This window comes from Mytilus trossulus, chromosome 6 (genome assembly GCF_036588685.1).
Source record: "Mytilus trossulus isolate FHL-02 chromosome 6, PNRI_Mtr1.1.1.hap1, whole genome shotgun sequence".
Classification (NCBI taxonomy): domain Eukaryota; kingdom Metazoa; phylum Mollusca; class Bivalvia; order Mytilida; family Mytilidae; genus Mytilus; species Mytilus trossulus.
In genome coordinates, this window is record NC_086378.1 from 88,230,114 (window position 1) to 88,252,268 (window position 22,155).

At 31.6% G+C, this 22,155-nt stretch overlaps 1 protein-coding gene across 1 annotated transcript; it reads left to right on the plus strand.

Moving 5' to 3' along the window:
• The first annotated feature begins 4,391 nt into the window (after window positions 1–4,391).
• Window positions 4,392–21,826, plus strand: LOC134722150 (mesenchyme-specific cell surface glycoprotein-like). The gene is made up of 11 exons (XM_063585713.1): window positions 4,392–4,689; window positions 12,019–12,237; window positions 12,566–12,749; window positions 13,814–13,943; window positions 14,324–14,435; window positions 14,873–15,046; window positions 15,585–15,656; window positions 16,509–16,747; window positions 17,792–18,012; window positions 20,324–20,424; window positions 21,325–21,826. Exons 1-11 carry the CDS (start codon window positions 4,479–4,481, stop codon window positions 21,330–21,332), a joined length of 1,671 nt encoding a protein of 556 aa, XP_063441783.1. The 5' UTR covers window positions 4,392–4,478; the 3' UTR covers window positions 21,333–21,826.
• Window positions 21,827–22,155: the final 329 nt, after the last annotated feature.

Genomic DNA, 22,155 nt, shown 5'->3' on the forward strand with positions numbered 1-22,155 from the left:
AACTCATAAATCTAAAACAAACTGACAACGCCATGGCTAACAATGAAAAAGACGAACAGACAAACAAAAGTACACATGACACAGCATAGAACACCAAAGAATAAACAACACGAACCCCAAAAAGTATACAGTCGCATACAATTCCATTATGTTTACAACAATGTGTGAATAAATCAAACCGAATTAAATGTCAAAAATAGGGATACAGCAATCAACATTGTCTTATGATCTTAATCAATAAAAAAAACCAACAAATAGGTCAACAAAGATGAACAAAAAGGCTTATAGACACAGCACATAAGCAAAAAGGAAGACAAGAATACAAATGAAGGCAACAGTAGTATACCGGTGTTTAAAAACTCATAAATCCATGGACAAAAAACAAAATCGGGGTAACAAACTAAAACCGAGGGAAACGCATAAAATATAAGAGTAGAATAACGACACAACACTAAAATGTAACACACACAGAAACATCAAAACCAAAAACACGAATTCGGGATAGACAAGTACCGTGACACGTCTTTTTGCAAGCAATGTGAATTTACACTCAAAAATAAGAGAAAACAAACGACACAACGTTAAAATGTAATACAGACAGAAACGAACTATAATATAACAATGGCCATATTCCTGACTTGGTACAGGGCATTTTTAAAGGAAACAATTGTTGGTTGAACCTTGTTTTGTGGCATGCCAAACCTCGCACAAAACTTCACCATATCATACATATACAATTACGGGATGTATAAGTACCGAGCCACGTCAAATGGATATTGCCAAAAATAGACTAAACAGTAAAAGTAATAATTTACAAAGACCAATAAAAGAATACTATTCATAATTAAGATGAATAACAACGTCAGCACCCAGACACACCCTGGTTCATCAATTGTCTGCTCAAACAATGGTGACGTTTTACAAAGTATAATTGCAGATGCAAGCTCTTGAATACCAAATGAGAAGGGAAATGTGTATCCCATATGCTGGTGAAGTTAGTTTAATAGTTCAAAATCAAAATAGTCTCGTTTATTAAAGTTTGCATCGGAAATAAAAAAAAGTATAATCACAAAAATACTGAACTCAAAAAATGGAAAACAAAAAGTCCCTAATTAAATGACAAAATCAAAAGCACAAACACATCAGACGAATGGATAACACCTATCATATTCCTGACTTGGTACAGGCATTTTCTCAGGTAGAAAATGATGGATTGCACTTGATTTTATAGTTAATTAAACCTCCCACTTGTATGACATTATATTTCATTATATTGATACCGATGCATGAACAAAACAAACGGACATAATAATAAAAATGTAAAAAATACAGCAGTCAAAATAGTGTTATAATCTTAATCACTGAAAAAATCCTACAAATATGTATCAAAGAAGCACAGAATGGCGCATAGACCAAGCATATGTATTAGCAAAACATAAAGTCAAGAATACACGAATTTACTATTGTACAATAACATAATGACAGGATGTATAAGTTTACATTTCTTTCCTGCCGCCTGTCCATAGGTTAATTGTGTATTAACATCTTTAATATTTCTGAGTCTGACATTCAATGATCTGATCTAAACTTTATGGTTGTTTCAACATAGAAGACAAGACATAGGATTCAGCATTACATTTTTCCATCCTAATGTGATATATTAGTATAAATCTAAAATTAGATATGTTTTGTTAATGTACAAATGGCAAAATCAAAAGCTCAAACACATCAACTGAATGGATAACAACTGTTCTATTCTTGACTTGGTACAGAAATTTTCTTATGTAGAAAACAGCGGATTAAAATTATTTCAGAGCTGACAAAAAAAGATTCACTGTTTCGTTAAAACTGTCCCTACTACTTGGACATTTTTTTATGATTGGTACAACATCTTCAATGAAAAAAGCAGGTCATATTCGAAGAAGGACGATCTTTCGAATAATTAGAAGAATTTTGAAAATTTCAGATTTATAATAAACATTTTAAAAGTTCAATAATAAACGGAAAACAACAAACAACTTTAATCGCAGTCCAACTTATATAAAAAAAAATGTCTATTAGTTTCTGATACCACACTGTGACACGGGATACCAGTAGGTTTTTTTCTGATGAAAGGGTAGATGCGAGTTGGGATCAGTACCAATAGCGCATTACATCGCAACCGAGATTGACAGATATGCGTTGTATCGTTCAAGTGGTACCCGTTTTATACTACGAAAAAAAATGGTGGTGGAAAGTAACAGATGACTTTTGTGTGGAGAGTATCATTCACTTTAAACACCCAATTAATATTTCGTTCACGAATAGATATACGACGACACTGCATCTAGAATCGATTATCCGTCTGCTTACAACGTTCCATAGAAAAAAAGTAAAATCACAAAAAATTTGAACTCCGAGGAAAATTCAAAAAGGAAAGTCCCAATTCAAATGGCAAAATTAAAATGTGAAACACATTAAACGAATGGACAACAAATGTCCTATCAGGGACTTAGGATTAATAGTACGTGTTTTGAAGCAGTAAAAATTCGTATTTGTTTAATGCCTCATCTCACCTTGTTATTTTTTTTATTATCTTTTGCATCTAATTTTGTAATAATTCATAATTGTTTACCTTGTTTTACGTCGTTATAGCCATCATTGTCGTCGACCTGATGTCATCTAGCAAAGGTCACATGTAAACTATTAAGTCACTGACCTGACAATATTAATTTCCTAACAAAACAAGCATCCTTCATACAGAAGGATTCGAAATAAAACAGTTTAAAATTCAAGCATTTATTCATAAACAATGTATAACAGAATACTACTTTGCCTCGGTATCTTTTTACGAAGTATTTCCGTTTAAATATTATAAATAAAAAGTAAAATAAAACATCAAATTTAAAACTTTTACTCTTACAGAATTGAACGTTATTTTTTTTTTATAAAAGAAAATTCTTTTTATTATACAAATATTCATAAATGTGCAGATGGAATTATAGATTTCCAAGACACCAATTCTGAGATATTTTGTGATATGCAGTGACCTTAAGGTAACTGGGGTGTCTTAATGAAAATCCATAGATTTATTTAATAATTTATCAAAAAGTTTTTATAATGATTTTTTCCAAAAATATAATAAAAAGAATGGATACCAGACTATGGAACGCCACAGCTGTCTTATGTGGTGCTCTGACATTACGTGATGTGGTTTGATCATTACTTGATGATGTTGTGTTATTACGTAATATGGTTTTGACATTACTTAATGATGTTTTGATACTGCTCAATATGGTAACGTCATTACTTGATGATATTTTGATATTACATGATACGGTTAAGTAATAACTTGTTATGGTTTCGTCATTACTTTATATGTTTTCAACATTATTTAATGTGATTATGTCGTTAGACAATGTGGTTGTGCCATTAGGCAATGTGGTTGTGCCATTAGGCAATGTGGTTTTAACATTACTTGATGTCTATAGGAATACATGGAAAATCTAAATACAAATGACATGGCTCTTTCAATTCTCTTATCTGTCACGCTTTCCATGTTCTCTGTTATTATTGTTAATCAATGTCACGTGATTCGGTAAATTTCGGCAACAAACTCGAAATGAAATATTATTTGTCGTTAATACGTATTAGCTGTGTAATAAATTTAAAAAAAACTTGCATGCAAGACTTATTTCAGTATATATGCATGCATTTGTTCAATAATTTCGGTAACATTTAAAATTTCAAGAAACTCGTTTCCATTTGTTTGATATGTTTTATCTTTTGATTTTGCCTTTTGTTTAGGAACTTTCTGTTTTGAATTTCCTTGAAGTTTCTGTGATTTTACCATTTTTTTCATATGTCTTAACACAAATGAAAACACATATGATATAAATACCGGATGTCAAATGTGTGTGTTTACGAATAACTATTATCATCAGATACGAAGGTGACCAAATTTATCGAAAACCAAGCATTTAAATGTAGCGGAATTTGATGAGACTGTTATTAAAGTGAGAGGGTTAGCGCTATAGAACCAGGTTTAATCCACCATTTTCTACATTTGAAAATGCCTGTACCAAGTCAGGAATATGACAGTTCTTGTCCATTCGTTTTGGATGCGTTTTGTTTTTTGATTTTGCCATGTGATTATGGACTTTCGAAATTGATTTTCCTCTGAGTTCGGTATTTTTGTGATTTTACTTTTTAGAAAGTTTGAGAACATTAAAAATATAAATAAAAAGTCAAAAACAAAGGCAGGTCAACCTTTCTGGAGGGATTTCAGACTACGATTAAGCTTATTTTACCGTTAGATATCTTTCGTACGTGGTTCTAGAATTATATAACTAACAACATAATTAATCATAATCAACTTGTAGTAACATAATTTCAAGCCATTAGTACATATAAAAATCCGCAAGTTTAAAATAGTCATCACTTCGAAGAAATCCGGCACTTGGTTGACATAAACCAAGGCAATTAATTTTATGTAAAAGATGTTACAGCTTCAAATTCTTTATACCTTCACTGTTTGTTTGTGTGTATTTTCCGTACCGGTATTTAAGGATAAAGTTACTTTGGAAAAATTATCTACATTATATTTGCCTGACAGTTATGACAAAGATGGAACTCCGTTATACAAGTATTCTAGTGGAGCCATAGAACAAACATCGTATGATCCTGATAATAAATTAGTGTATGCTGTAGGTAGGTATACAAACGTATTTAATCATGTTTTTGTTTATTTACTAATCGTTATTAATTTTCTAAACTTTATTGACTATATAATTCTTATATTTCCAAAACTTTCATTGACAAATTTACTGTAAACTTTCGAGAGGTTCGTTTTCCCAAATTTTTGAAATTCAAATATGGTTGTCAAATGTGTATCACAGAAAAGCTTAAACTGTTGTATTAGCACAATACTTTTTTTTTGTATGTAAACTGACATGTTGGTAATTCATTTACGGTACCAAATGACTGCCTAAGATGCTGATTTCAACAATAAAATGGCTCTTGAATGATGTCCGGGACCAAAAAATTTGAAATCTAAAATACAAGTGTTGAAGGGCTGATCAAACCAATTCTGTTCAACCCAAGGGCACTCGTCAACCATAAAAGAATAATGCGAAAACTGGTTTTTTTTTCTACACAAGGAAATGACTGTATCTAGTCATTAATACGACAGTTGTTTGCTGTTCTTTGATGTATTAAGTTATCTATAATACTAAAATTACGAGGACCAATTTGTCAGCCGTCATCACGTAAAAACGACGAATCAAAGAATTCAACTTTATATTTAACTAATATAGTACAAAGGTGTAGATTAAAAATTACACCACTCCAGGCCCTTTTGTTTTCCACGTAATTAATATTCTCAATAATTAAGAAGTTCCGGGTCGAGTCCGATACCGATACTAATAGTATATTCACCTGTTACATATTACCTCGTCTGTACGTTCCGCATCTGACAGGCGCACCACCAAACGGTGTATTCAGGATTAATATGCTATATACACGGGTCATAATCACAGGGTTGACACTACTAAATTGTCAAATTGTTACCTATTGTAGTATTTTAATCAGTAAGACAAATCTGGACTAAAATAAGGCGTGTAGGTACAGTTTTCAATTTGTTTGTTGCGGCATGCATGACATAAAACAGCGAATCAAAGAATTCAACTTTATTCATAACTAATATATTAAATGCTGTTGATTAAAAAATACTCCATTCCAAGACCTTTTATTTTCCAAATAATTAATATTACCAATAATTGATAAGGTCCAGTCCGACGGGTTCAAACAGAAAGATTTGAAAGCAGAAAAAACTGTGTATCTTATAATCGTCATGACTTTATCAGATGACAATACTAATACTAAAATAAGGCGTGCGCATAGTTATATAGTTTTCCAAATAATTAATATTACCAATAATTGATAAGTTCCAGTTCGACGGGTTCAAACAGAAAGATTTGAAAGCAGAGAAACATGTGTATCTTATAATCGGCATGACTTTATCAGATGACAATACTAATACTAAAATAAGGCTTGCGCATAGTTATATACTTTAATTCATTCACAGACCCGCGATATCACGGGTGTGTTCTAGTATGTGTTATTCTCATCGGATTTTGTCTAATGCTCAATCCGTTTCTGTGTGTGTTACATTTTAATGTTGTGTCGTTGTTGGCCTCTTTTATTTAATGCATTTCTCTCAGTTTTAGTTTGTTACCCCGATTTTTTGATTTTTTTGGTCAGTAGATTTACGAGTTTTGAACAGCGATATACTACTGTTACCTCTATTAAGCTTTCGATTTATGCATTTGTTAAGGGATTTTGGTTTTGATTATTCCTAAGAGTTCGGTATTTTTGTATTAATTTTGTTTGAATATTAAGTATTTTGGTGAAGAAGAAAAACAAAAACACTGACTATCGTCGCTCGAACCAAAACGGTTACAAAGAAATTCATACATTATAAAGTCAAAGAACATTGATAACTGGAAATCCCAAAATAAATATGTTTTGTGTTTCGCTGAAACATGAATTATATTCTTGTCATAAATTAGGTAAAAATGGGACACTATTTCTTGTTTTATAACGATTCTAATTAAATGTTATTTGAACTTCTAGAAAACAACACCATAAACGTCCATTTTCACTATTTCTCAAATACAATTGACGTTGCCATTGTGATTTTGTCTTCAATTACATGCAATTATGTTGCATTGAAATAAGAACACGGGTTTGATTTACAAAACAAAAGAAGAATGTTATATTTGAATATAAAATTATCATTATTATAGAGTTTCCAAAGATATATTTTATACTTCTCACTTCCAATGGACAATAAGACGCGCGTAATTAGAAGTCACAATTATAATTGCAATGTCGGTTCTACTTTCAACAACAAAAGAGATCTCCATTTAAAGGGACACTAGCTTTCAATTTACCCTTAACGATTTGACCTACTATTGATTTATCACATACCTGAACGTATATCCAATGTATAAAAAGTCTGAAATAAGCCATTAACGATGCATAGACTCGATTATATGTGCCAACATTTTGTTTATTATCGTCTAGATACTATCTAATTAACCATCGCGGTAACCACAGGAGACCGCCAACGGTCATTTAACCCGATACACAACATAAACATAGTTATAAATAGATAACGAACTCGTGCAATTGGATTGTCTATGTCTGTCTTATTTCGTGTTATAGGTAAACAAAAATTACTCATCGTTTAACCTGAACAAGAAGTTTTTTTGTGGATAGAATCAGTAAATCAAATGATCTACCCTTGTTCAATTGCAATGTTGACATTCTGTTTCCATCTTATAACTGAACACGGCTTATTCATCCATTACCCATTTCTAGCTGAGGGTTGAATTAAAGTTCACATGAATATGCATTCAATGAGGTAGAAGAACTCACTTGCAATTGAACAATTCATCAGCGATGTTTCTTCTCGTGGTTTTTTTTTTACCAAATTTACCAAAAATGGCTTCTAAAGGCAAACTATTATTTCATAAGTCGTTCACTAATGATTGAACAAACAAAAATAATATTTTTTTGTATGTTTATATCTGGTAGCTAGTGCCCCTTTAAATAAGAATGTTGCACTCAGTAACTTAACATAAAGTAGTGATACATTGCATGACAGATACTTATCACCAAGGAACTAAAGGGCGTCGATGAGAGCAATGTAAAAAAAAAAATTCCTAAATTCGAAAAGTTTCATTTGCTTTTTCATTAACCAAAAAAAATTATTTGCTACAGCTTGGAGAGCTGGTTTATGGCAAAGAATGTAAAGGTTTAATTAAGGACAATTGATTTAAAGTTATTCGGGAAAAAATCTAAATTATTCTGATGGCATATGCAATTTAAGTATTCCGAGTCTTATAGGGTATCATAAACTTGCTATATATTCCAATAAAGATACAATGCATTTTTGCAAAAGGCTATGCTATAGGAAATCTTGCTCTCTTTTTACTTATTTTTGTTATTGTTCTTTCATGTTGTCTTCTTTATTCAAACGATCAAGCTTTAGCTTAAAAGGTTATGGTTGCATAAAATCTCAAGCCCATATCGGTGTTGCTCCTAACATATTTCATGCGATTCTATTCGTGATTTTTTTTTATTGTATTTAAATGTCTGTTCCTAATCGAGTAACACAATTATAACATCGTTAAACTACTGGTTTTTTTTTATTTCTTGTGCGTGTTCCAAAAGTAAGGCGAATTATAATAAAGGGATATTCAAACTTATCTATCGAAGATAAACAGACAACACCATGGTAAAAGAGGAAAAGACAAATAGACAAACAACAGACACAAAATCTCTTATTCGGTAGGTCTCATCGAAACTGGACAGAATTATAGTTACGAAAATCGCAACATATCAGCCTCATCTGTGAAACATGTTTCACAACGGTCAACAATTCGTGATGGCGTTTTTAAATGTACGCAGGGATTATGTATACCTCACAATTTAGAACTCTTGGGATAATAGCTTCCTTGTTATATGCAACCCTCTATCCAGGAAATTATGATAGATAATACAAGCCCTGGAATATAGTATTAGCTAGGAGATATCGATAGTAATGATACCTGGTTCTCTAATTTCAGGATTTATCTGGGTTTTAGGGTGGTTGATATTTGGTTTCAGACCTGTAAAAGTTCTGTGATGACTAAATTAAGCTAGTGATTTTTATGTATTGAATAGACGTGTTAAATAGACACCTGTTTATTGTTGAAGATGTGAGTTGTCCTATATCATGTATATAATCTTATGACTAGTTTCACCGTAGTGTTGATGACTCAGTGTAATATACCAAGCGTCTATTTTTTTCACATCATAAGTAATTAATATATGTTAGAATAAAGTCTGAGTATATCAACGTGCAACGCCGTAGCATCTTTGTAATTAATCAAATATGAAGATTTAATCACTATGCAATGTTCATAGTTATGTAAGTTGTTTTAAACTTTTTTTAAACAAAACCGCTGGCACATTATGAAAAAATAAGTGATTTATCTATGTTTTACAATTTAACAATCAAAATCATTGTATTAAAGTATGTCGATGATTTCCCTAGTATATCAATACATATATGTGTTTTAACAAGCATATAAATTGACTTGTTCAATTATACATTCTAGGGTGCGCTGGACTTAAAAGACTCAGCTCGAGGTTTTTTTAATGCAAAGTCTGTGTAGGACTTGTTGTAGACGATAATTGTTAGCATATCATGCACAGACACTTAAATAAGTATTTTGGATTTTATAACAGAAATCCCAGTTTAAAAGTCAGTGGGTGTTTTGGCAAAACTCTTGGCATTGTTTGCTATCAAATCCTCTTTCCTATTTAATGCAATAGCATATCTAACAGTATTGCTTTGAACAACGTTTCTCTTTGGTACATGTTCAAAATCAAACGTCACTTTTATGACTTTGACTGTCCCTTTGGTATCTTTCGTCCCTCTTTTATTCTGTATTTTGCTGTTTTCATATCAACTTCGTAATACATATGACTACAGAAAGGTGCATCACCCTTAACACGATGACGAGGGTTGCATTCCATTGGTTGAAAACACTTAATTGTGTTATAATATTAATTAAAAGTCTATGTTATTCTTCATTAATAAACTAACAATAAATATCATTGTCATAACAACACGTGCTGTTGTATATTAAACATTACTGTCTTTTTAAGTGAGTTATGTGAATTGGCCTCTTGTACACGTTTGTGTGAGGGGATACTAAAATATTTGACCTATATTATCATCTTGAAACAAACACTTACCACAAATGACAAAGTGGTATAATATATTAACGCCTTAATGGTAACATATCTAAATGATTAATTTAAAAAAAAAACTCTTTCCATCCTGTTTTTATAAAGTTAATCGTAATACATATATCATTCTAAATGATGAAAGGAAATGCATGGTTGTGCAAGCAAAGTGTAAATAAAATTCTTAAAAAGTGTTCTACGGTACAGCTTGACCTGACAAAGGTTGGCATTAAGAATATCAAAAAGATATGATAAGTGTAAAAGGTGACCGATATTTGATAAGATAAGAGATAAGATAAGAATTTTATTAATCTAATCAAGAACCCATAAAGGGCATCATTTTACAACACAATATGATTGGAAAAGCGAAACAGAAAACTAATACCATACTATAACGTTATGGACAGGATCAGAGCCTAACACAACATGTGTTTAATATAACTATTATATTAAATCTTATAACAATAAAATATTATATTACTTCATCTATTTTGTTTACATCTGGATCTTATTTCTAAACCTTTAAGGTTTATGTACCCTTCTGTAGCCATTTTTGTACGAATTTTTCAAACCTCAATTGTATCAAAACTACAGATATAATGAATAATAGAGATAGGCCATTTAGTACATATTCCAAGGGGAAACTTGATGCAAAGCATTATTTTTTACTGTTTCATTGCATTTGATAGAAAAAGAGGACTTTGTGGCAAATAAATCAAGATTTTTATAGAAAATCCACAGCCTTTAATACAGTGATTTTTGTTATAAAATTTGAAACATAAATTACTCACTTGATTTTCTATGATGTGCTAGTGTTTATTTTTTACAAAAAGTTCTAGCAACCTGTAAATTCCAAAACACCTCTTGCGGAGTCACTAAAGTCGAGCGCACCCTAAAAGGTGTACTTGATTTTGGCCATATTTATATTTGTTTAAACCAATAACTACATTTATAAACTTGTTTTAAGGAAATCAATGCTAGCACTGCATGCAATAATCCTATATCTATCAGTCATCAAATTGCCAAATATGAGAGTACAAGGATAAAGGCTGTGGATTTTCTATTAAAATCTTGATTTATTTGCCACAAAGTCCTCATTTTCTATTAAATGCAATGAAACAGTAAAAAATAATGCTTTGCATCAAGTTTCCCCTTGGAATATGTACACAATGGCCTATCTCTATTATTCATTATATCTGTAGTTTTGATACAATTGAAGTTTAAAAAGGTCGTACAAAAATGGCTACAGAAGGGTACATAAACCTTAATAATGTAATCTCCTAGGCACATGAGAGTTAATGTATGTGCTCATTTGTGAACAACCAGAAATATCTCTTATCATTAGGTAGTTCTTTAAAATTAGTACAAAAAGTAAAAATGGATCTCATCTTCTTCTTTGATATGCATGCAGTTCATGTAATTTGCATACAAGTCAGGGATTTTGTCACCATCAATCACTTAATTATTTCAAAAATACAACGATTTCGTTTGAGAGTTTGGCTGAGCATGTAGAAAACGTATTTAAACGAAAAATCACATCCTAATTGTTTTCATGATATCGTCAATAGAGCCCAAAAATGTAAATTCGACACTGTAAACTTATTAATCATTTGAACAAATTCATTTTCCAATTGATCACTGAAGTTGGATCCTTGAATTTTGTCTTTATTGGCACAAACATTGTATAGCGAGCGATTCATTCATGAACACGTATGTTCCTTCATCGTATTGATTATTATATTGTAGCATTGCATATATCATGAATAATATTACCATACATCCAATGCGTTACATCCGTACAGAGAAAAGCAATTGTTTTATACAGTAATGTAGCTTTTAAAATTGTTATACGATGATGACTGATGTACCCATATTTTGACTATTTTATTTATTGTGTCTGTTTAGTTAACGCATCAATGTAAATATAACGGAATTTGATCAGACTGTCATCACAGTGAGAGGGTAAGCGCTATAAAACCAGGTTTAATCCACCATTTTCTACATTTGAAAATGCCTGTACCAAGTCAGGAATATGACAGTGCTTGTCCATTTGTTTATGATACGTTTTGTTATTTGATATTGCCATGTGATTATGGACTTTCCGAATTGACTTTCATTATTTTTGTTTCGTTTCCGAGGGTATGCCACATAGATTGCTTTAGTTGTTTTTTGCTATCTTTTCGTTTTTAATGCTGTTTCACGTCAAACGTATTTGTAACATTTTGTGTTATTTTTCAGGGGGACATATTTTGCATGTTATTGATGTTGAAAATGTCACATCTCCGGAGATCATTCACCATATGGAATTTGAAGATGTGGATGTCACAGACGTTGAATATTGTGGTGGATACGTTTTCGTCTCCATGGATAATGATGCATTTAAAGACAAGGGGCGTGTTGTTGTTTTCACCAATTACTCAAAAGCAGATCTAATGGTAGAAAAATATAACATTACAGGTAAAGCTAATGATGTTCAGTGTATTACATAGACAATATTCTTAACTGAATCCTGTTTCACAAAATTAAAAACTTTCTTTTAAAAAGAGAAAATAAAAAGCAGAAGCAAACAAATCGGTTTTTTACCCATAATAAATGTTGGTGTTCTATTTCTGATACTATCTTCTTCTCACCTAGTTTGACTTCCATTTTTTGCATGGAGTTTCAGTACATACGTAAATATATATTATAATATCTAACTTTTGTTACTCCGTGTCGGGTTTAATTTTTTCAGTTTTATTTTATGCATACTTTTAATTAACACCATATAATGTTTTTTTCTTTCTAGTTGGACCAACCCCAGATATGCTCAGCCCTACAAAAGACTGCAAGACGATATTAGTAGCTGTGGAGGCTCAGGCATATCACATTAATAATACAATTATAGACCCTGAGGGCGGAGTTGGGATCATCAAAATTGAAAATGATAAAGCAACGTATAAAATGCTGGATTTCAAAGAATTCAACTCAAAGTAAATATGTTTTGTGTGGATTAGATGATTCGGTGTTGCCGCTCGATATTGTTTCTATTTTCAAAGAAATAATGATAATCAATCAAATAGTATGATTTTGTTTTACATTTTCAATTAACTGATAAAAACGGTATGGGAATAAAGAAACACGATTACTTAGATATTAGACGTTTGTAGGTTAAAGATTTAGCTGTATGTTATCATAAACACCACACTTTTCCAATATGTAATTAAATTTACTGGACTGCATTTCTGATGCGTGGACTGGTGTTTGACTAACAATCGATGTATCAATAGGTAAAAAAAATGTGTTCTACTATGGACCGACTTTTTAACACTCTTATGGAGCACGAATAGTACAAACCGTTCTCAACGATTACTCCCTCCCAAACCAACCGTAAATCAAAATTTTGTTATAATAATTTCAGATATATAGATGATGTCCTGTCACTCAATTACTGAAATTTCAGTAAATGGTTCCTAATGAACTTATATTAAGGATAATTTCGAAACTAGAAGTAGATACACGAAGATGTAGTGTGAGTGTCAATGAGACAACTCTCCATCCAAATAAAATTTAAAAAAAAAACCATTATAAGTCAATGTACGGCCTTCAACACGGAGCCATGACTCACACCGAACAACAAGCTATAAAGGGCCCCAAAATTACTAGTGTAAAACCATTCAAACGTTAAAACCAACATTCTTATTTATATAAAAAAAAAACAGAATCGAGAAACACGTATAAATTACATAAATAAATTAGATATTGTGAATGAAGTTTACGGCACAGTTCTATGCATAGCAAGGGACGGCTTACCTGTTGGCACTGACAAACAGTGTATTTTATTAAAAACAATAAGGGTTGGACTCAATCCGAAAAAGTTTACTCAGATGGACTTGACTATCAGTTTTTGTTCTCTTTGGTAATATAGCTCTAAAACAGTTCCGGATTTCATACATGCTAGAAATTCAAATATTCTGTTCTGAGCAATCGTGCTGAAGGTAAATCCAGAAAAGTGGTTTCATCTTTAATAATGACGATTTTTTTTAATTTTTGACAGATGGTCAGATTTGGAATCCAAGGGATTACGTTTTATACATAGAGCAAACAACAACAACTTTTCCAACGATGTAGAACCTGAATATATAGCATATAACAAAGACTATTCCAAAGCTTACATTTGTCTGCAGGTATTTATTTTAATTGATTGAGTTTTAATAGATATATAACTTCATATCTAATTTTAGTTCCATAAAGTCAGCTTTATTTGAAGGGTTTTAGTCAAATGAATTTTAACATAACAAACATGAGCTATCAGAGGATATTATGATAATATCTTTTTTTATGAAATTGGAATTTTAAAGATTTCGATTCTTACCAACTGTGCGTATCTCTATATCGAACTTTTCTTATTTCCATATGAGTCAGAGTTCCTTCAGATACATATTTCATAAGGTGTTAAGTTATGTTCATAAATAAATGAAAACTGGCATAATTTCAGTTGTTACATTGATATTTTGTCATTATATATCTTGTTTAGATACGTAATTGTTCCATTTGTTTTATGCAGGAGAATAATGCAATAGCTGTCGTGGACATTGCTACAGAAACCATAGAAGATATATTACCATTAGGTTACAAGTCATGGGAAAAACTTATGATAGACCCAAGTGACAAAGATGGTATGTTTATAGATATAGGAAGATGTGGTGTGAGTGCCAATGAGACATCTCTACATCCAAATAACAATTTAAAAAAAAGTAAAACATTATAAGTCAATGAGGCTGATTTAATCAAGATGGCTTTTTATAATATGTAAAATATCATTTGTTAATTGTTCTCAAACCAGTATTTAGATAATTTTCACTTTCTTCACGTTTCAACTCTTACCTCAATCGTAAAAGCTGTTTCTGAACAGAAGTCGTCATGGAAACCTCCAGAATTTTGAGATTTTGGAAAATAGACAAATTTAAAGGCGGACAAATCTTAAAAAAAGCAGGCTTATTATTGAGCGTTGACTTTACCTTGATGATTTAGATATGACTGATCATTCTAGCGACTGATAATAATTTTGCTTACAACATGAAATATACACTAAATGTGTTTCTCTACTTTGAAGGTATAAATATGAGATCGTGGCCAATTTATAGCATGTATCAGCCTGATGCAATCCATGTGATATATGTAGCGGGAAAAGGTTACCTAGTGACATCTAATGAAGGTGACTCTAAGGATTACTCAGACTGGGGAGGATTTAACGAAGAAGAACGTGTTCGAGATATCGTTTTATCAGGTATAAAATTTTGTTGTAAATAATATCGTATATACAACGTAATTAGTAAAAACTGTCTTGAGTGTATTTTGAATAAGGAATGAGAAATTTAGCTTTGCAACATCCCACCTACGTATCGTTCAAATTTCTTTTACATGTACATAGCGTGGCTCTTCGACAAAAGGAGGCTTTGGATTTAAAGTCCCGATTCTAACCGGATTTAATTGCGAAATTCATGCATCCTGCAGAGTCATTTAGACGCTCCTTTTTGTAAAGGATTAATTACCGATCGGAAGAAGACTAAAGTGACCATAGTTCTGTAACACAGTCGCCTTTGGGATTTTTAGATATTGGTATCAAAGGTTAAGGAAAATATTCAAACGACGTTCATGGTTCATTAGGTACTTTTTATGTAAATGTAATCGTTAGTTAAAGATCAATTAGATGAACTACAATGTAGTGAAAAACAAGCTATTTTATATTTTGCGCACATACTAAAAAAGGATTTTTCATATTTTATAAGGAATAATAAATAAGCTTTTGGTGTTGAATTTTACAGAAGATTCTCCAATTATGAAATGGGCTGCTGGTCAAAACATTTCGTCGACAATCCAAGACGATAACATGTTAGGTAAGATATGTTTAATGCTATAATCCAAGACCAAAGTACTTTAAACTCTAACAGAAGTATACTGTCAATTCAAATTCAAACACCAAGTTTATTTAGAAGAACATCTCAAGGTCAAGGAACAGTAAATGGGTTATGTCGCAGATTTTGCTAAAAATTTGCATACAACCTTGGCTCGTTGAACTACAACTGAAAATCGAAAAAAATGATACATTTATCTCTCTTATTATCTGAAAAATTGCAGATTGATTTCTTTTAATATGGGTGAATATTTGTATTGGTTGATCGTAACATCTTCTCTACTGCTAGATAAATTGGCCTCATCATATATCCAACTTGTCTCCTATATTATATCTGATAGAATTAACAGATTTGTCAGGGACTTGGTGCTGACAACTAGATATGTATTTGATATCGAATCGCTTGACGGATGATTCCGGGGATCAAGACCATTTTGCATGAATACAGAAATAATTGTATAATTGCAAATGAGACAATTCTTCACAATGGAAAAAATGATACAGAAATTGGCGACTATATGTTACCGTATGAAGTTTATATTTGAAATGTTAACATCCTTTGCATATGTTCTGCAGATACCATGACTGGGGTTTAACGAATGATCGAAGTTCGGTTAAAGCCATGACGTAACTTGTTTTTACATATTGGTTGTCTTAAGGTGAATAACTATAAACGAACTACATTCCATATACTTGATTCAAGACACAAGCTCCCTGTGTTCTCTGGGTTTTTGCTCACTATTAGTGTGTTTTTACCTTTTTATTTTAAAGATTTGGGCCTTCCCTTTTTTACATATTTTGTTACGTATTACTCAACCATAATCATAATTTTTAGGTCGGTTAAAAATAACCAATTTGAATGGTAAAAATGAAAATGGTACATATGACGAACTATATGCGTATGGAGGAAGAGGTTTCTCCATTAGAAAATTAGAAACAATGGAGCTCGTGTTCGATAGTGGAGACCAGTTTGAAAAGCTTCAGCAACAATACATTCCTCAATTATTTAACAATAACTGCCGGAAGAGGGACAAAACTGTCAACCAGACAATAGATGCTAGGTCAGATGACAAGGTATCGTATACATAAATCTTCGTTTCAAATACAATGCATTTTATATAATAGTTTTCATTAGTGAACACCAAAACGTCATGATTGGTTATAAAAAGAGGGACGAAAGATACCAAAGGGACAGTCAAACTCGTAAATCTAAAAACAAACTGACAACGCCATGGCTAAAAATGAAAAAGACAAACAGAAAAACAATAGTACACATGACACAACATAGAAAACTAAAGAATAAACAACACGAACCCCACCAAAAACTAGGGGTGATCTCAGGTGCTCCGGAAGGGTAAGCAGATCCTGCTCCACATGCGGCACCCGTCGTGTTGCTTATGTGATAACAAATCCGGTAAATAGTCTAATTCGGTAGGTCAAATTCATGAAAGGGAAGGGGATTGTAGTTACGACGTAAGGAACATATCCGATATCATTTGTGAAACGGTTATTCCATAACGGTCAACCAACTCGTGATGGCGTCCGTAAAATTTACGAAGGGATGATTTCAAATTCACCATTTGGAACTCTTGGTTTATAAACGTCTTTTACAATGGAAATTAGACAAATGACGAGACGTTATTTTTATTTTGGGATACGAACTATGAAATTGTCATATTTCTTTAGATTCTGACATGTCCAGTTCTTTAGATTCTGACATGTCCAGTTCTTTAGATTCTGACATGTCCAGTTCTTTAGATTCTGACATGTCCAGTTCTTTAGATTCTGACATGTCCAGTTCTTTAGATTCTGACATGTCCAGATCTTTAGAAATTGTATCGGTCTTTGTTAGAGCTATTTTAAAGACTTCATTTGAATTCTGACAATACATTTTTTAAGAAACTAGAACATCAAAATTATCCGAAATAATGAATTGATTAATGTTTAGAAGAAATTTCGACGTGAGTAGCTTGTGACGGAGGACATAATTTACTAAGTCTGAACTTGTTCGTTTGGAATTCATTCGATTCTAAATATTTAAATCCAACGTATGTTTCTATAAAATTGACTGTGGTATGCTTTTTTTAGTTGTGATACATTTTTAACTCAATTTTGAAGGGTCCTGAGAGTGAAAGTCTAGCAGTTGCTCATATTGGTAGTGAACTTCTGATCTTCGTGGGAAACGAACGTCCTGGAACTATATTTATTTATAAGATAACCGACGATGCTTCTAAACCAGAATTTCAAAGTATATGGAACGGAGTTGAAGAAACGGATGGGACATGGGAAGAACTTTATGACCGAGAGATGTTAAGTGAAATAGACCCTGAAGATATAAGGTTTGTATAGAGAGATGTTAAGTGAAATAGACCTTGAAGATATAATGTTTGTATAGAGAAGTGTTATGTGAAATAGACCCTGAAGGTATAAGGTTTGTATGGAGAGATGTAAGGTGAAATAGACCCTGATGATATAAGGTTTGTATAGAGAGGTGTTAAGTGAAATAGACCCTGAAGATATAAGGTTTGTATAGAGAGATATTAAATGAAATAGACCCTGATGATATAAGGTTTGTATAGAGAGGTGTTAAGTGAAATATACCCTGATGATATAAGGTTTGTATAGAGAGGTGTTAAGTGAAATAGACTCTGAAGATATAAGGTTTGTATAGAGAGATATTAAATGAAATAGACCCTGATGATATAAGTTTTGTATAGAGAGGTGTTAAGTGAAATAGACCCTGAAGATATAAGGTTTGTATAGAGAGGTGTTAAGTGAAATAGACCCTGATGATATAAGTTTTGTATAGAGAGGTGTTAAGTGAAATAGACCCTGATGATATAAGTTTTGTATAGAGAGGTGTTAAGTGAAATAGAACCTGAAGATATAAGGTTTGTATAGAGAGATATTAAATGAAATAGACACTGATGATATAAGGTTTGCATAGAGAGGTGTTAAGTGAAATATACCCTGAAGATATAAGGTTTGTATAGAGAGATATTAAATGAAATAGACACTAATGATATAAGGTTTGCATAGAGAGGTGTTAAGTGAAATAGACCCTGATGATATAAGGTTTGTATAGAGAGGTGTTAAGTGAAATAGACCCTGATGATATAAGGTTTGTATAGAGAGGTGTTAAATGAAATAGACCCTGAATGTATAAGGTTTGTATGGAGAGATGTTAAGTGAAATAGACACTGATGATATAAGGTTTGTATAGAGAGGTGTTAAGTGAAATGTACCCTGATGATATAAGGTTTGTATGGAGAGATGTTAAGTGAAATAGACCCTGATGATGTAAGGTTTGTATAGAGAGATATTTAATGAAATAGACCCTTATAATATAAGGTTTATATAGAGAGGTGTTAAGTGAAATAGACTATGAAGGTATAAGGTTTGTATGGAGAGATGTTAAGTGAAATAGACGCTAAAGGTATAAGGTTTGTATGAAAAAAATCAATTTAATTGAGGTAAATGTTTCATTTAAAGTTACAAATAACACGCAACTAATTCTTTTTGTTTTACCTTAACTGTTTACCCAGAGTTTATGTCTACTATCAACTAATTGTGTCGTTTTACAAACAATGTGATTTCGCAGATCAAATGCAGAAACAAATTCTAGATTTCTTCTTTATAGAGAATTGATATTGCAAATTGTATATATTTAATTTCAACTTTCCTGAAACCCATTTAGATTTTTTTTAATTAGAGGTAATCTTGCTCACAGTAACCCAGTCATATCAGTCAGAAATCAGATACAGGAAGTAAAATGTTCATTATAATGAACTACTACTTTGGTTATGGTTTTGCAAAACATGACATTTTGTGAATTTCGCTAGTCTTAATTTAGACTGAAAATGATTTGTAACTCCCCCTGGTGTATCTATCTCTCTGGATTGCTCATTGAGATAAAAAAAAAATCGACTACTTAAGGGGTTAGACCTTGGTCAAGGGAGATAACTCTTTAATTCAGTGATGCGTTTGTAAAAGTCAAGTTTTATTAATGTATTTTAAGCATTTACCTGAAACAGATTGAAAATAATCTATGTATCCTAGAAGCTTAGAACGTATTTATGAAAATGGCTGACACAAACGTACTGATGATTTTAAGAGTTATTTCCCTTAACCAAGGTCTACCACCTTAAGTACATTCGATTCTAATGATTGTTTCCTTATTTGTTTTAGATCGATCCTTTTTCCCTTATACAGCTACAACATTATAAGTTAGGTTCTCATTGCTACATGGATTTAAGGGACATACAATTTGTTTAACTCACATGTATAGTCAGTAAATTATGTGTCAATAACTGAATGAAAGAAAGTCAGTGCTACATACCGCTGGCCAAAAGGTTAAATCACAAAAATACTGAACTCTGAGCAAAATTCAAAATGAAAGTCCCTAATCAAATGGCAAAATCAAAAGCTCAAACACATCAAACGAATAGATAACAACTGTCATATTCCTGACTTGGTACAGACATTTTCTTATGTAGAAAATGATGGACTAAACTTGGTTTTAAAGAGAGCTAAACCTATAAAGAGAGTTATATCAGAGAAATAGCACTTTTAAAAAATACCGGAAATAGCAGAAACTCCGTGCTCTGTTGCTTCCATCGTATATGTATGTGCGTTTTTTTGTTTTTTCAGATACATTCCCGCAGATAAAAGTCCAAATAAAGAACACATATTAGCAGTTGCCGGATCTGTTAGTGGAACCTTTTCCATGTTTAAAATTAATGGCATTAAAGGTTAGTAACATTGTGGATATTCAATTGATATATAGGAAATACTACGAATCCAGTGACACAAAACTTCAAAGAATTTAACGATAGACAAGTAAGTGTGCGGTATGTCAAACCATAAAAACAAATATGTGTACATTATATCAAACCCTTAAAACGAATATGTGTACATTATGTCTAACCCTGGAAACGAATATGTGAACATTATGTCTAACCCTAAATTACAAATATGTGTACATCATGTCCAACCCTAAACTACAAGTGAGTGTAGATTATGTCAAACCCTAAATTACAGGTGTGTGTACATAAAGTCAAACTCTAAAAACAATGTTTATATAGTGTAATTTTCAATGATAATAGTAGAACCCATAGTATTTGATTATCGTGATAAAAAGGTTTGGATTTAAAAAGATAGTCATCCACCACCACATAAAATAGTCGTGTTTTATACAAAAATTATGAACTTTGTCAGTGTGTATTCAAAATTCAAATCGTTACTAGAGTAGGATCGATTAAGAGCTTTACATCCGTCTATTGTTTAAGACATATTTTGACGTTGGATTGGTGTTGCATTGGCTTTTATCACAATCCTTTCAATTTGTCGACATAATTTGGTAGCAACAGTGCTTAACGTATAGCGTATGTCATGTCATATTTTATATGACAAAATTTTAGAACAACTTTTAATTAATTTTGTAAACTATATAAAGATGTGGTATGAGCTCGGGTATGAGTACCAGTGAGACAACTCTTTATCAAAATAACAATGTATGAAAAATTAACAATGATAGGTCAAAGTACGACCTTTTAACAGGTAGCCTTGGTAATCTGAATACAAATTACATAAATATTTGCAAATTATAACAAAATCAACTTGCTCACCTTTCTTATTTTATGTCTTAAAAGGGTCGTAGAAGAAGATTAAACAGGGAAGAAAATAACGACACATCAATGGAACAGGAACTCAAATATTACTAGAAAGTCTGTAACTTGTACATTGTATATTGATGACGTGATGGAGAAATGAAGTTTATTTCATTATTTCAATTATATTCAAATCAGTGTGAATGGTTGATAAACCATTCTATTGTCGTCAATCATCTGCTTATAAACGTTTATAATTATTCAGAAAAACTAATATTTAAGGCGTTGGTCGGAAGATTTAATTTCAAGTCAATGAAGCTTATAAACGGCTGTTTTTGATTAGATAACCCGTTGGAGTGTATTTCATTTTTTTTGCTATTTGGGATCATATTTGCAAATTATGTCTGTGTTGTCGATATCTTTAATATCTGAAATAAGTGTTTGTAATATTAAATTTTGTCAAAGGCAAAATTTTAATATAACAAATTTACTAATCATAACTTTATTTTGTTAAACACAGGTTAATAAAGAATTGAATGTGTAAGCACACAATAGACTTATTTTATTATGTACCTGATTTTACACCCACCACACTATATTTCCAGAACATCAGGAAAAGCATTAAAAAACAAAGAAAACGAATATATCAATAACAACTTGCAGCATAAACTGATGAGTAATTGTTCTGTTTAAACTTTTATTTAAATATTACCATTATAAATGCTAATAAGATGTATATCATTGTATATTGCGGCTTTTTGTTCAAGTTATTGGTTATTTTAATTGTTTAATATCTCAAAATGGTATACAACTGTTGCCTTTATTTATTTACCCTTGTACTATTGATTTTGTATTTACTTTAATTCATTGAAT